Source organism: Sus scrofa, chromosome 15 (assembly GCF_054392235.1).
Source record: "Sus scrofa isolate SSC_HxYL_T2T_F1_AM1 chromosome 15, Sscrofa_HxYL_maternal_Yorkshire_Landrace_v2.0, whole genome shotgun sequence".
NCBI classification, from domain to species: Eukaryota; Metazoa; Chordata; class Mammalia; order Artiodactyla; family Suidae; genus Sus; species Sus scrofa.
In genome coordinates, this window is record NC_139397.1 from 129720310 (window position 1) to 129733214 (window position 12905).

The 12905-nt window shown below is 39.5% G+C and overlaps 1 protein-coding gene and 1 long non-coding RNA gene across 11 annotated transcripts in view; one reads left to right on the forward strand and one right to left on the reverse strand.

The window, feature by feature from the left end:
- The window catches only part of LOC146396128 (uncharacterized), a 179273-nt gene extending 176120 nt beyond the window's left edge, over positions 1-3153 (reverse strand). Inside the window, exon 1 of the long non-coding RNA XR_014829279.1 lies at positions 2645-3153. This is a non-coding gene — a long non-coding RNA (uncharacterized LOC146396128). The remainder of the gene's footprint in view (positions 1-2644) is intronic.
- LOC110257137 (PC-esterase domain-containing protein 1B-like) overlaps positions 1-12905 on the forward strand; it is a 276259-nt gene that overhangs the window by 19746 nt on the left and 243608 nt on the right. Inside the window, exon 1 of one of the 10 annotated variants that reach the window (XM_084999004.1) lies at positions 2454-3966. The exons of 8 other annotated variants lie outside the window; for them this stretch is intronic. In XM_084999004.1, coding sequence (XP_084855130.1) covers positions 2636-3868 — 1233 coding nt within the window. In that variant the 5' untranslated portion in view covers positions 2454-2635 and the 3' untranslated portion in view covers positions 3869-3966. Of the gene's footprint in view, positions 1-2453; positions 3967-12905 lie in introns of those variants that run through there. One more of the 10 variants, XM_084999003.1, reaches the window with a different exon arrangement.

Consider the following 12905-nt stretch of genomic DNA (forward strand, 5'->3'; position numbering starts at 1 on the left):
GCTGCTCCAACTTGACCCCTCGCTTGGGAACTTCCATATGCCCCAGGTGTGGCCCTAAAAAGCAAAAAATAAAAAATAAAAATTTTAAAAAAGAATACTAAAAAGGGAAAATATTACAAAGTAAGCTATACGATGGTATAATGCTTTAAATTGAACGTGTTTCTCATTTTTATATTACTGATAAAGAATTTTAGGTATTGCAAGAATAACACTTGAAAAAAATGGTCATACTAGAAAATGAGTTAAAGAAAGTAAATGTTCACATCTTTTTCTATCTGCTTAACATTGACTGGCCCTACACTGAAAAATTTCCAAACTTACTGTAGGGAATACAACACAAAGCAATGTCTCAAGGCTGTATTTATACAACACAAAAGGAAATGTAAACCTGTCAATTAACTGATTTTTTTAAAAAATCAGTGTGAATAATCAAGTAGATGAAAACTCTTCTTAAAAAACTTACCTGGCTAAATGACAGTAGTTATTTCAGTTGTGCTCCAAAGACAAAGACAAGCTCTTTATCTTTACCCCCTCTCCCAAAAAAGAAACTGATCTCTTTCCTCTAATTGTATGAAATTAAAATTTTTAATTTCCTGTAATTAGTATTTGGGCATATAAAAACTACAGTGATAGTCTAATAATATAATACTTCTTTAGTGCCACATGTTTTTAAGATATCACTGTAACTTGTTCTAAAACTTTTTCTCCATTTTATGCTAAAAAGGTAAAGAAAGGGTTGCATGTCCATAAGTAATAGCAATATTAACAGAAGTGATTATGTAAGTTATTCTACATTGACTTTAGTTCCATTATTTAGCTATTATTTAAAATGCAATATACAAATGACCACTTTGTTTTTATAAAATAATATAAAATTTCTCATATGTACTATGGAATAATTTCTATTTGCTTTCTTAGCAGTGAGAAAAAACTATTGATTTTAGGGTTGGCTTCAGGTAAATTGCTAAACCCCTATAAACCATCTTTTGTTTGTAGTGACAGTAAAAGACTTTGAAGACCCCACTAATAACTTTGTAAAATTATGAGGAAAAATGGCCAAAATAGATGATTTACATCAACTCTTTGTCATTTATATATACATATATATAAGTATGTAGAAAGTATGTAAAAAAGGATATGAATTTTCCTTTAGAAAATCTGTAGAGATAAACACAATTCTTGATAATATTATGCATGCTATTTTGTGATTTATTTATGATTTTATGAATTTATATTTGTGTCGTAACTGAAAATAATTTCAGCGGCTCCCAAATAAGCTATTCGACATGAAGGCCTTTGTGGCTGATAAATATGACTATCATAGGGATATTTTAAGAGGAGATTGTTTAGTAATCTGTTTAAAAAAAAATAGGTTAAAAATAGGTCTTGGAAGTTTGAAGCGCCAACCAAGGATAGACAGGGAGAGCATTTATTCAACAGGAAGCTCATATACCTAATCAAGGATGAAAAGGCTCAGGTTACACTGGCTACAAACTCATATCCATGCTTAAAGATGAAGGAGGCCTGCATTCTACAGCTTAAAGCTTATATTCATACCCAGGCACAAAAGAGACCAGGGTTCATACAACCAGAAAGATCATCCCAAGATGCACATATTTACATCCTAAAGAAGTAACTGGCCACTCATGCATTGCTCCTGGGTATGTAAAATGGTACAGCCACTCTGAAAAGCAGTCTGGGCATTTCTTAAAGCACTGAATTTGTAACTAGTGCACAACCCAGTAATCACATTTCAGGACTTATTCCAGAGAAATGAAAATCTAGGTTCTCACAAAAACCTATACAGAAAGCGTGATTTGTAATAGCCCAAAACTGTAAACAATATCCTTCTGATGAATGGTTAAAGTGACTATGACTGTGGCACATCCATACCATAGAATAGTACTCAGCAAATATAAAGGAAACAGAGTATTGATACATTTGGTGCACTGGACTGGAGTACTGTGCCAATCACCGCTTGGAAATCCTGGCTGTAGGTCAGTCCCCAGCGGGGTTTACCCGGTGGGAATGGCATCTCTTCTCCCAGCAGAGACATTCTCCAAATGCCTCTAGTACAGGAGGCGGCAGTTAAAAAGGAGAACCAAACCAACCATGAGAAAATTCTCTGGTAGAGGTGGGAATGCATACATAAAGCAAGAGCCAGGAGAGGCACCCCAGAGGCAACAGCACGCTCTATTCTGAGACACAGGTAAAACAAAAACTGAGCATCAGGTTGGATGAGCCCAGAATTGCAGAGTAATAGCGTCTCAGCCTGACAGTTACCAGAAAGAAAGCAAGGATCCTTTGAGAGAGAAGGCTCTCTGCAGTGCAACAGCGCCAGTTCCCCCGGGGGTTCTGTGCCTCCCCTCCGCTAGGTGGAGCCTGAGCCCCGCACAGGAGAATCCTCGGGTCAGAGGTCACCCCTGGGTCAAAGTCCGCTTTGGCACTGGAGAACTTCAGGACGCCAACTCGCTGCCTCGCCTCTCCTCGCTGCCCAGGAGCACCGCGCCCAGAAAAAAAAGGACTGCACGCGCACACCCCATTTCTCCCGTGCGTTTCTGCCTTTCCCCTGCGTTCTCCTCCCACCTTCCCCAAGAAAGGCAGGAGCGAGGCATCCGGCCTGCCCACTGCCACCATGGCCCACCTGCGGTCATGCGAGGTCCGGCAGCTGCTGCACAACCAGTTCGTGGTCATCATGGGGGACTCCGTGCAGAGGGCCGTGTACAAGGACCTAGTGCTCCTGCTGCAGAAGGACTGCCTGCTCTCTTCCAGTCAGCTGAAGGCCAAGGGCGAGCTGAGCTTCGAACAGGATGTGCTGCTGGAGGGTGGCAGGTGGGAACGTATGCACAATGGCACCCACTACCGTGAGGTGCGCCAGTTCCGCTCTGGCCACCACCTGGTGCGCTTCTACTTCCTCACGCGTGCGTACTCCCCGTACGTGGAGGACGTCCTGGAACACCTGCTGCGGGGCGAGCACGTCCCGGATTTGGTGGTCATGAACTCCTGCCTCTGGGACCTCTCCAGGTACGGCCAGAACTTCCCCAAGAGCTACCAGGAGGACTTGGAGAGCCTGTTTCGGCGCCTAAACCAGGTGCTGCCGGAGACCTGCCTTCTGGTGTGGAACACCGCCATGCCAGTGGCTGAGGTCGTCTCGGGGGGGTTCCTCCCTCCTGAGAACCAGTCCGGATGCGCGCGCCTGCGGGGAGACGTGATGGAGGCAAACTTCTACAGCTCAGCTGAAGCTAGCAGGCACGGCTTCGATGTGCTGGACCTTCATTTTCACTTCCGGCACGCGGGGCAGCACCGGCAGCGAGACGGCGTGCACTGGGACGGGCGCGCGCATCGCCACCTCACCCAGCTGCTGCTGGCTCATGTGGCTGATGCCTGGGGCGTGGACCTCCCCTGCTACTACCCCGTAGGCAGGTGGATCAGGGATGGCCCCACCAGGGGATGTCCAGGTCACGTGGGCCAGAGGCGATCTCAGAACAGCAGAGGTGACCCGGGGGAAGAGTCCAGGCACCCACCCACGCCCTCGTACCTCCGCGCTCGATGGCAACCTTCTGTGACCTTTCCTCAGGTTCGACCTCCATCCCAGCACTACCGCCAAGGTGCTTATGTGCCCTCGCATCCGTCTTCACACCGCAGGCAAGTCTCCAGTGATTCTTCAGCACGCCAGGTGGAATATACTGGTGAAGCAAACTTGAGTGACTGGGAGACACACCTGGGCCCGATTCGCAGAACCTCTACCCAACATCGGAGCAGAGTGTCTCCTCCCTACCCTCCCTGGCGCCCCAGCGGGCCACGCAGACGCCAGAGAAGACGCACAAACAGAGGGACCCGACCACACCCAGAAGCACAGCCTCAGTAGGCAGACCTAAACCTGGGCTGCTTCGCAACACAGTGGATAGTCTGCACAGACTGCCTCACTCCTCTCGCACAGGCCTGGCTTTCAGCAACGCTACCATGGTGAGGACTCCTTCAGCCTCTTACTTTTACTGGTGAACAGCCTCACACATCCTTCTTTGCCAGAGCCTCCACCCCATTTCTTGGTGAGGGAGCAAGAATTCAGACCACCTCAGCGTTTGTGAGCAAATGAGTTCTAAAAGAAAAAGTATACACACAGTTAAGCCTTACCTAAATACAAGTCTTCCAACAATATTCTCCATAGACGTTCTTCCCAAAAAGAAAAAAGTAAAATTTTGATCCTTAAAACTTTACAAAACATTTGTATTAAGGCTTCAGTATCACCACTAGTTTTTACATACATTTATAGAACTTAATCCCCAAAGCTTTCACCACAAATTCCCTTGCACATTTCCTTGATTAAATTTAACTATGCTTCAACAGAATATCCTAAACAAAAAGTATTCCATTCACTAACACAAGGTGGGTTTTTTGTTTTGTTTTTTCCATTAGAAGCATATTTTCTACTCTCAGGCTCATCAAATTTTTTAAAATACTTTATTTTTTAGAGTAATTTTAGATTCACAGCAAAATTGAGAGGAAATTAGAGAGTTTTGATATACTTTCCATACACAGCCTCCCCCAGTATGAGCATCTCACATCAAAATTGTACATATTTTTACTTTCAGTAAAACTATATTGATACATCATTTCCCCCAAAATCCATTTTTGCCATTAGGGTTCACTCTTGATCTTGATTCTGTGTTTTTTGACAGATGTATAATTACATATCGACCATTATAGTATCATACAGAATAGTTTTATTGCCCTAAAATTCCTCTCTGCTCCGCTTCTTCATTCCTCCCCCTCCAACCCCTGGCAACACCCATCCATAACCATCTCCATAGTTTTGTGTTTATGAGAATGTTATATAGTTGGAATCAACAGCAAGTAGCCTTTTCAGATTGGCTTCTTTTACGTAGTAATATGCCTTTAAGATTCTTACATGTCCTTTCATGGCTTGAATACCTCAGTTTTTAGTGCTAAATAGTATTCCATTGTCTGAATATGCCACTGTTTATCCATTCACTGGCTAAAGTACATCTTAATTGCTGCCAAGTTTTGGCAGTTATAAATAAAGCTTCTTCAAATATTCATGTGCAAGTTTTTGTGTGTATTTAAGTTTTCAGCTCCTTTGAATAAATACCAAGGAATGCAATTGCTGGCTCATATGGTAAGAGTATGTTCAGTTTTGTAAGAAAATTCCAAATGGTCTTCTGAAGTAGCTCTGCCATTTTGCATTCCCTTCAGCAACTAATGTTGTTCCATATCCTTGTCAGCATTTGGTGTTGTCAGTGTTTTGGATTTTCACCATTATAGTAGGCACAAGGTATCTCATTTCAATCTTCAATTCCCTAAGGACATGATATTGAGCATCTTTAATATTCCTACTTACCATCTGTATATCTTCTTTGATGAAATGCCCATTTTTAATCAGTTGTTCCTTTTTTTAGACTTAAGATTTTATTGGTGTTTAAGAAAGCAATTGACCTTTGTATACTTACCTTGTATCCTACAACCTTGCTATAATTGCTTCTTACTTCCAGGAGTGTTTTTGTTGATTCTCTCAGGTTTTCTACATAGATGGTCATGTCATCTGTTGACAAGTAGAGTTTATCTCTTCCTTCCCAATTTGTCTACCATCTATTTCCTTTTCTTGTCTTGATACACTAGTTAGGGCTTCCAGTATGATGTTGAAAAGGAATGGTTAGAGGAGATAGCCTTGTCTTTCTCCTAATCTTGGTGAGGAAGCTTATAGTTTCTCACCATTAAGTAAGATTTTAGCTGTTGATTTTTTTGTATGTTTTTTAATTAAATTGAGGATGGTCCCCTCAATTTCTGGTTTGCTAAGTTTTCCTCATGAATGGGATTGGATTTTGTCAAAGGCATTTTCTTTCTACTGATATGATTGTGTGATTTTTTTTTTCTTTGTAGCTTGTTGGTGTGATGGATTATATAAATTTGATTTTTGGATGTTGAACCAGCTTTGCATGTCTAGAATAAATCCCAGTTGGTCATAGTGTAAAATTATTTTTATACACTTTGGGATTTCACTTGCTAATATTTTCTTGAGAATTATTGTGTCTATATTCTTGAAAGACAATTGTCTGTAGTTTTCTATTGTAATGTTTTTGCCTGGCTTGGTATTAGAGTAATGATGATCTTATTGAAGGAGTTAGGAAATATTGCACCTGCTTCTATCTTCTGGAAGAAATTCTAGACAACCAGTGTAATTTCTTTCCTAAATGTTTGGTAGAATTTGCTAGTGAATCCATATGGGACTGATGCTTTCTGTTTTGGAATGTTATTAATTATTGATTTAATTTCGTTAATAAAGCTAGGCTTATTTATATTGTCTATTTCTTCTTCTCTGGGTTTGGATAGATTTCATCTTTCAAGAAATTGGTCCATTTAATCTAGATGGGCATAGAGTTGTTCATAATATTCCTGAATTTTTTTATTCTTTTAATGTCCGTGATATTTGTAGTGATGTCCCCTTTCATTTTGACGTTAGTAATTTGTGTCCTTTTTCTCAATTTTCCTGGCTATTATTGATCTTTTCAAAGAATCAGCTTTTGGTTCTATTGATTTTTCTAAATGGATTTTCTGTTTTTAATTTCTTTTGGTTTTTGCTCTAATTTATATTATTTCTTTTCTTCTCACTTTAAATTCGTTTTCTTTTTATTTACTTTTTTATTACTCAATGAATTTATTACATTTATAGTTGTACAATGACCATCACAATCCAATTTTATAGGATTTCCATCCCACAACCCCAGCTTTGCTTAACATCTACCCTATTTGTTTTATATCTGTTGCCCTTGTTCTTTGTTCTTATTTTTGTCTTCCACTCTTTTCCTGTCTTTTGTGGTTTTAATTGAGCATTTTATATGATTCTGTTATTTCTTCTTTTTCAGCATAGCAATTATTCAGTTTTTTTCTTAAACTTTTTAAGTGGCTGCTCTAGAGTTTTCAGTATACTTTACAACTTGTCCAAGTTTACTTCCAGATAAAACTTTATTGCCTCATGAGTGCAGCAAGGTTATCCATATATCAAAGACATTGTTGGTATTATTATTTTAAACAAATTGTTAAAAAATTCAATCAATCAAGGTGTTCCTATCGTGGCTCAGTGGTTAATGAATCCAACTAGGAACCATGAGGTTGCGGGTTTGATCCCAGGCCTCGCTCAGCAGGTTGAGGATCTGGCATTGCCGTGAGCTATGGTGTAGGTTGCAGATGTGGCTCAGATCCCACGCTGCTTGTGCCTGTGGTGTAGGCTGGTGGCTACAGCTCAGATTAGACCCCTAGCCTGGGAACCTCCATATGCCATGGGTGTGGCTCTAGACAAAGACAAAAAACAAACAAACAATCAATCATGAATAAAAGATAAATGTTTTATTTTACTTTCACTGATACCTTCCTTAAGGCTCTTTTCTTTATACAGAATTTGACATGTTATTTTCCTTTTGTCTAGTAAACTTTTAAAAATATTTCTTGCAAAAGAAGTCCCTGCTGGCAACAAATTCTTTCAATTTTTGTCTGAGAAAGTATGTCTCTTGCACTTGGAAGGATAATTTCCTAGGATACAAAATTCTAGGTTAGTGTTTGCTTGTTTTTCCCTCTCTATGTATTTCATTTTACTCTCTTCTTGTTTGCATGATTTCTGAGAAGTTTAATATAATATTTTTCCTTGCTCCTCTATAGGTAAGGTGTTTCCTCTGGTTTCTTTCAAGGTTTTTTTGATTTTCTGCAGTTTAAATATTATATGCCTAGATATAGTTTTTTGGTTTTTTGTTCTTTGGTTTTATTTTTTACACATTTATCCTGTTTGATGTTCTCTGAGCTTCCTGGATCTGTGGTTTAGTGTTTGGCATTAATTCAGGGAAATTCTCTGTCCCTATTGCTTCACGTATTTCTTTTGTTCTTTCTTTCTTCTCCTTTGGTATTCCCATTATGCTTATGTTAAATCTTTTATAGTTCCACTCTTATTGGCTATTTTGTTATATTTGTTCAGACTTTTTTCTCTTTGCTTTTTAGTTCTGGGATGTCTATTGACGTATCCTCAAGCTCACTGATTCTTCCCTCGGCCATGTCATTCTACTAATGGGCCCAACAAAGGCAGTCTTCATTTCTATTACATCTTTTATATCTATAATTCCTTTTTATTCTGTCTTAGAATTTCTGTCTCTCTGCTTATTTTACCCATCTGTTCTTGTATGTTACCTGATTTTACCTTTAGACCTTTTAGCATGTTAATCATAGTTATTTTAAATTCCTGGTCTGGGCCTTCTGACAACTCTGCCCTTTCGGTCTATTTCTGATATTTGCTTTGTATTTTCACACTGCATTTTTTTGCCTTTTAGTACGCCTTGGGAAACTTTTTGTTGAAAGTTGGGCGTGATGCTCTAGATAAAACTAGCTATGATTAATAAGCCTTTAGTGATATAGTGGAAGGGCAGGTATTAGGGGAGGAAGCATTCTGTAGTCTTATGATTAGGTCTTAGTCTTTCAGTGAGCCCAAGCCCCTTGACTGTGACCTTCATGAATGCTTTTTAGTTCTCCCTCCACCCCCTAAGATGGAACAGGTTGACCAGTGAGGGCTGGAGTTGAATAGCTCCCTTCTGCCAGGTTGGTTAGTCTCTGGGGAAAAAACAAAACAAGACAAAATAGTAGGCTCTGATAAAATAGTTCCCCTTGAGGGAGGCCTTGTTAAGGACAGAATGCTCTGGACCTATTTCAATATTGCTACTTTTCCCTTCTCCCCTGCCAGAATCACGAGAGAATTTTTCTCTCATCTTCCTTGTGAGAGCCTTCTGGGGGTAAAACTCACAAAAGTGTAGAGCTCCCCTAAGACTGGACTCCCCTGGAGATTTTAGATTTTAGATTTGTCCATATTTGTCAATTTTAGTTTAGGTTTTCCTACTCTAGTACTGGTTCCCACAAAGGATTCTGCTTGTGAGTTTCTACTCCAATAAGTTATAATTCTCTGTATATGCCTGGCTCTCCAATTTTGGGGATAGTGGTTTTCTTTGTGACCTCAATTCCCTTACAGAACTAAGAAGGTTTTTTTGTTTGTTTTCTAGTTTGTTTTGTTTTGTTTTTTTCCACACCTGCAACATGTGGAAGTTTCTGGGCCAGGGATCGAACCCACACCACAGCAGCAACTTAGGCTAATGCAGTGATGATGCCAGATCCTTAACTCACTGCACCACAGGAAACTCCTAATAAGCATTGTTAATTTTCAGTTTGTTTGGCTTTTTGTTTGTTAGAATAAAGTGAGGACTTCCAAACTCCTTAGATGCTGAACCAGAAACCAGAAGTCCAGTCTAGCACACTTGGAAATGGCTCAGAGAACTGAAGCATATTGCAGTGTGAGCTAGAGTCCTCACTGAACAATCTCACAGTTTTCTTCTGTTTGTTTTAATTCTTTAACATTATCTCTCTCTTTCACAGTTTATGCACTTTTTAAACCTTTGGTTAGAAAATTGATATACTTCCCCATAAACTCTCCTTGGTTAGAATTTTAGCACTGGTCACCATCGCTAGAAATATTACTATCTATATGATGAGACAAAGCAATGGATTTATGCCTGCATGCCCTCGATCTCTATCTTGGCATCCTTTACCCAGCTTTAGTGTGGACATCATCTTGGGTTAGAAGGCCCCCCACCAGGCTGCATGCTGCAGGATAGCAAAGTAAATAAGGCAAAATGAATATAATCGCATATTTGGTTTTATTACCTAAGCAGGAAATTAAAACAACATCTCTATCACATTTCCTCAATAACCAGTGCTGTGGAGTCTCGATAAGGGAAAAGGGAGTCTAACACATTGTGATGCAGGGTGTTTTCAGGGAATTAGGATATTGCCTAAAAATAAATATGGTTGGACATCCTCTCACTGTTAAGTTTATGCTGGGTCCCCTTATGTCTCCATTGTCATAATTCTCAGTAGCAGGTTTCTTTGAAGAAAGCTCCATTCTTTTCTCATCCTTTGTTAGACTCTCCCCACGTTTTCATAGGCCATAAACTTGCTAATGTACACACGTGGCAGGGACCACATCTCATCTCAGTGCATCTTGTGTCACAGTGCACCCATCAATCCACCATGCACAGAGAAAACACTGCAGCCCTGCAACCTCTTTACTGGGTTTTTGTGCATGCTGCTTAATTTCACTGCGTCTGTCAAGCCGTTCTTTATCGGAGAGCCTAACAGCCTTTGAGTGCACGGTGCTCTATCACTTATGTTGGGGTTATATTGATCTTTCTAGTGTGTGCTCTAAAGTGGCTGGCATCAAAAGCTAGTGAGGCAGCTGGTTTGAACAGTATGGGTCATTTACAAACTTTAGGATGAGATGCCGCAGGATGCCAAGGAAAACGTTTTTGTTTTTCCAGAGGGAACCATAGTTCATGAAATGTGGTTAACGTACCATATTTGTATACCCTTAAAATCATTTTATAACCACACTGAGTGCCTCTAAACATTAAATATATTTTATAAGTAGTTGGTTAACTAGCTGTTGTGTGCTTTAAATAGTAAATAAAATGGAAAGGCACTAAACAATGACTATATTTCATAGAGTGAGATGCTTTTCCAACCACTCAGTAATTCTCAATGTTAAGAAAAATTGATTTTCTAACTGCTGAGTGCCTCTAAAAATTAGCATCTTATCTTCCTACAGGGGATACTTTTCAGTTTGCCTCCTTTCTCCCAGCTTTTGACTTAACAATCTCTAAGGTTCTCTTCTCACTAAAAAATTTTATAAGTTCTATTGGACTGTAATTTTACTTGCACATATATGTAATTGGGAAAAATATAAAATAGGAAATAATTTCACTTTACCATCCTATCTTTTTGAATGTTTATCTCCCGAGAAGTCTTCACCCGATGATTCTTTCTAAACTCCCACCACCTGCCTCTCCCCCAAGAGCAGGACTTCATAGAGAGGCCTAGGACAATAACATAGAATTTGAGTACTAATTTCCAAGTATCTTCACACAGTTCTTCTGAGCAATGGATGCATTTTGCATTTGTGAACACCTAATGAGGGAAAGGAATTCCCTAAGAGGTGATAACAGTCACATATCTTCATGGCAAACTAAATCACATTCCCAGTTCTTTATAAACTCTGTCTGGCCTTTTAGAAAAATCAAATTGCCGAGGCTGAGACCTTCCAGACAGAATAATGACTCACAGCCTCACAAAAAAAAAAAAAAAAAAAACAGAACAGAAATAATCATCACTACACAATTATGGAAAACAGCATTAAAAGGAGATTCAGCTCTTAACTTTGCCTAAATCACAACCAGCTGGGTGACCCTCGGGTGTCACAAAGCCTCCTTGAGCAATCTTTCATAACCTTGTCAATGTAACGAATCAGTAAAATGCATGGTTTAGGGCAATTCTAGAATCTGGCTGCTGGATAATCCCCATGGGCAATTTTGCATCTAATAACTTAGAAATTTCTTCTAGCCCCTTATCACTCTGTAAAGAACCCTGTGTCTCAAGTGTGCTCACCAGTTCCACAGCAGTAAGTAACTGGCATGTTGAAGCCTGAGAAAGAGTAGATAAGCATCAGACTTCCTGGGACATGTGCAGGAATGTAAGGAGTGATCAAAATTCTTCTCAGATACACCCTCAAAATTCCCACTAATGTCACTGGGAACTATATGGGATCAGATGAGGACAGATTGCTTATTTGAGGCCAAAACCCAATGATGAGCTGGCACTTAGTTATCCATGTTAAACTGTGGTTGCTTGGTTCACAGGCTTTAGCAAAGATATGGCCAAGAACTCATCACCCCCAGGAGATTGAAAGCTCTCTGTAAGCTCTCTGGTGTGGAAGTATTGTCTGAGTCACCTTTGTATCCCTAGCATCTAGTCAATAGTATTTGCTCAGTAAACATTTGCAGAGCTAAACTGAATCTCTTAAGCAAATGCAGCCTAGAGAGAGATGTCAATTATTTAAAATGGAAAATCCCAGAAGACTGGAGACAGCACCCAAGTCTTCAATTCAGTAGTATCACCAGAGAAACATCATAAGAATAATAATTATCCAAAGAAGCAATCATTTTGCTGATTGGATTAAACTGGAAACTTTTTTCCAGCCAAAAAGAGTAAGATCCCACAGGGGATGATTTTCAGTTCTCCTCCTTTCTCCCAGCTTTTGACTTAGCAATCTCTAAGATTCTTTCTTGTTAAAAAATTTTATAAGTTCCTTCTCCATACACATCCCAAAATACAGAAAAGAGAAATGGAGATCAGAGATCTGAAAGCTCTATCAGGGAGTATCACTTTACTACTGAAGTCGGCAATAGTAATTAACATCAATTGATGGGATGCTATGCGCCATCTACTCTGCTAAGTGCTCTATGCGTATTATCTAATTTAAATCTCACTGCAGACCTATTAGGTAGACATTGTTATCACCATTTTATAGATAAGGAAAAACAAGCACCAGTGTTTTTGAAGAATCTCAAAGTCTGGGAAATTTAGAAGACAGATGACAAAATCTATAGCAGTGGTCATTATAGACAGCTCTATATTTAAAACCTGAACATCCAGTGGTCAACTATTATGCAAATAAGAATATCCTCCAGTTAAGGTTCAACTATTATGCAAATAAGAATATCCTCCAATTAAGGTAAAAGCATCATAGAAAAGAACAATATGAAACACAGGAAATGAGTCAGCAAACCAGAAGTCAAAAACGATATGGCCAAGAAAAGAAATAATTACTATAGCCACAACTGGGGAAAGTTTTTATCTGTCCCATTGGGTATGATCTCAGTGAGTACAATCCCAGTGATCAGTGCATGTATACATTCTACCCTTAAGATGCATTAGAAAAAGAAAGAGGCCAACAATTACTTATACAAAAGGGAGTGTTTTTTCCTTAGCTGGCCCTAGGCAAAATTGTTGACTGTGATGGAGTAATG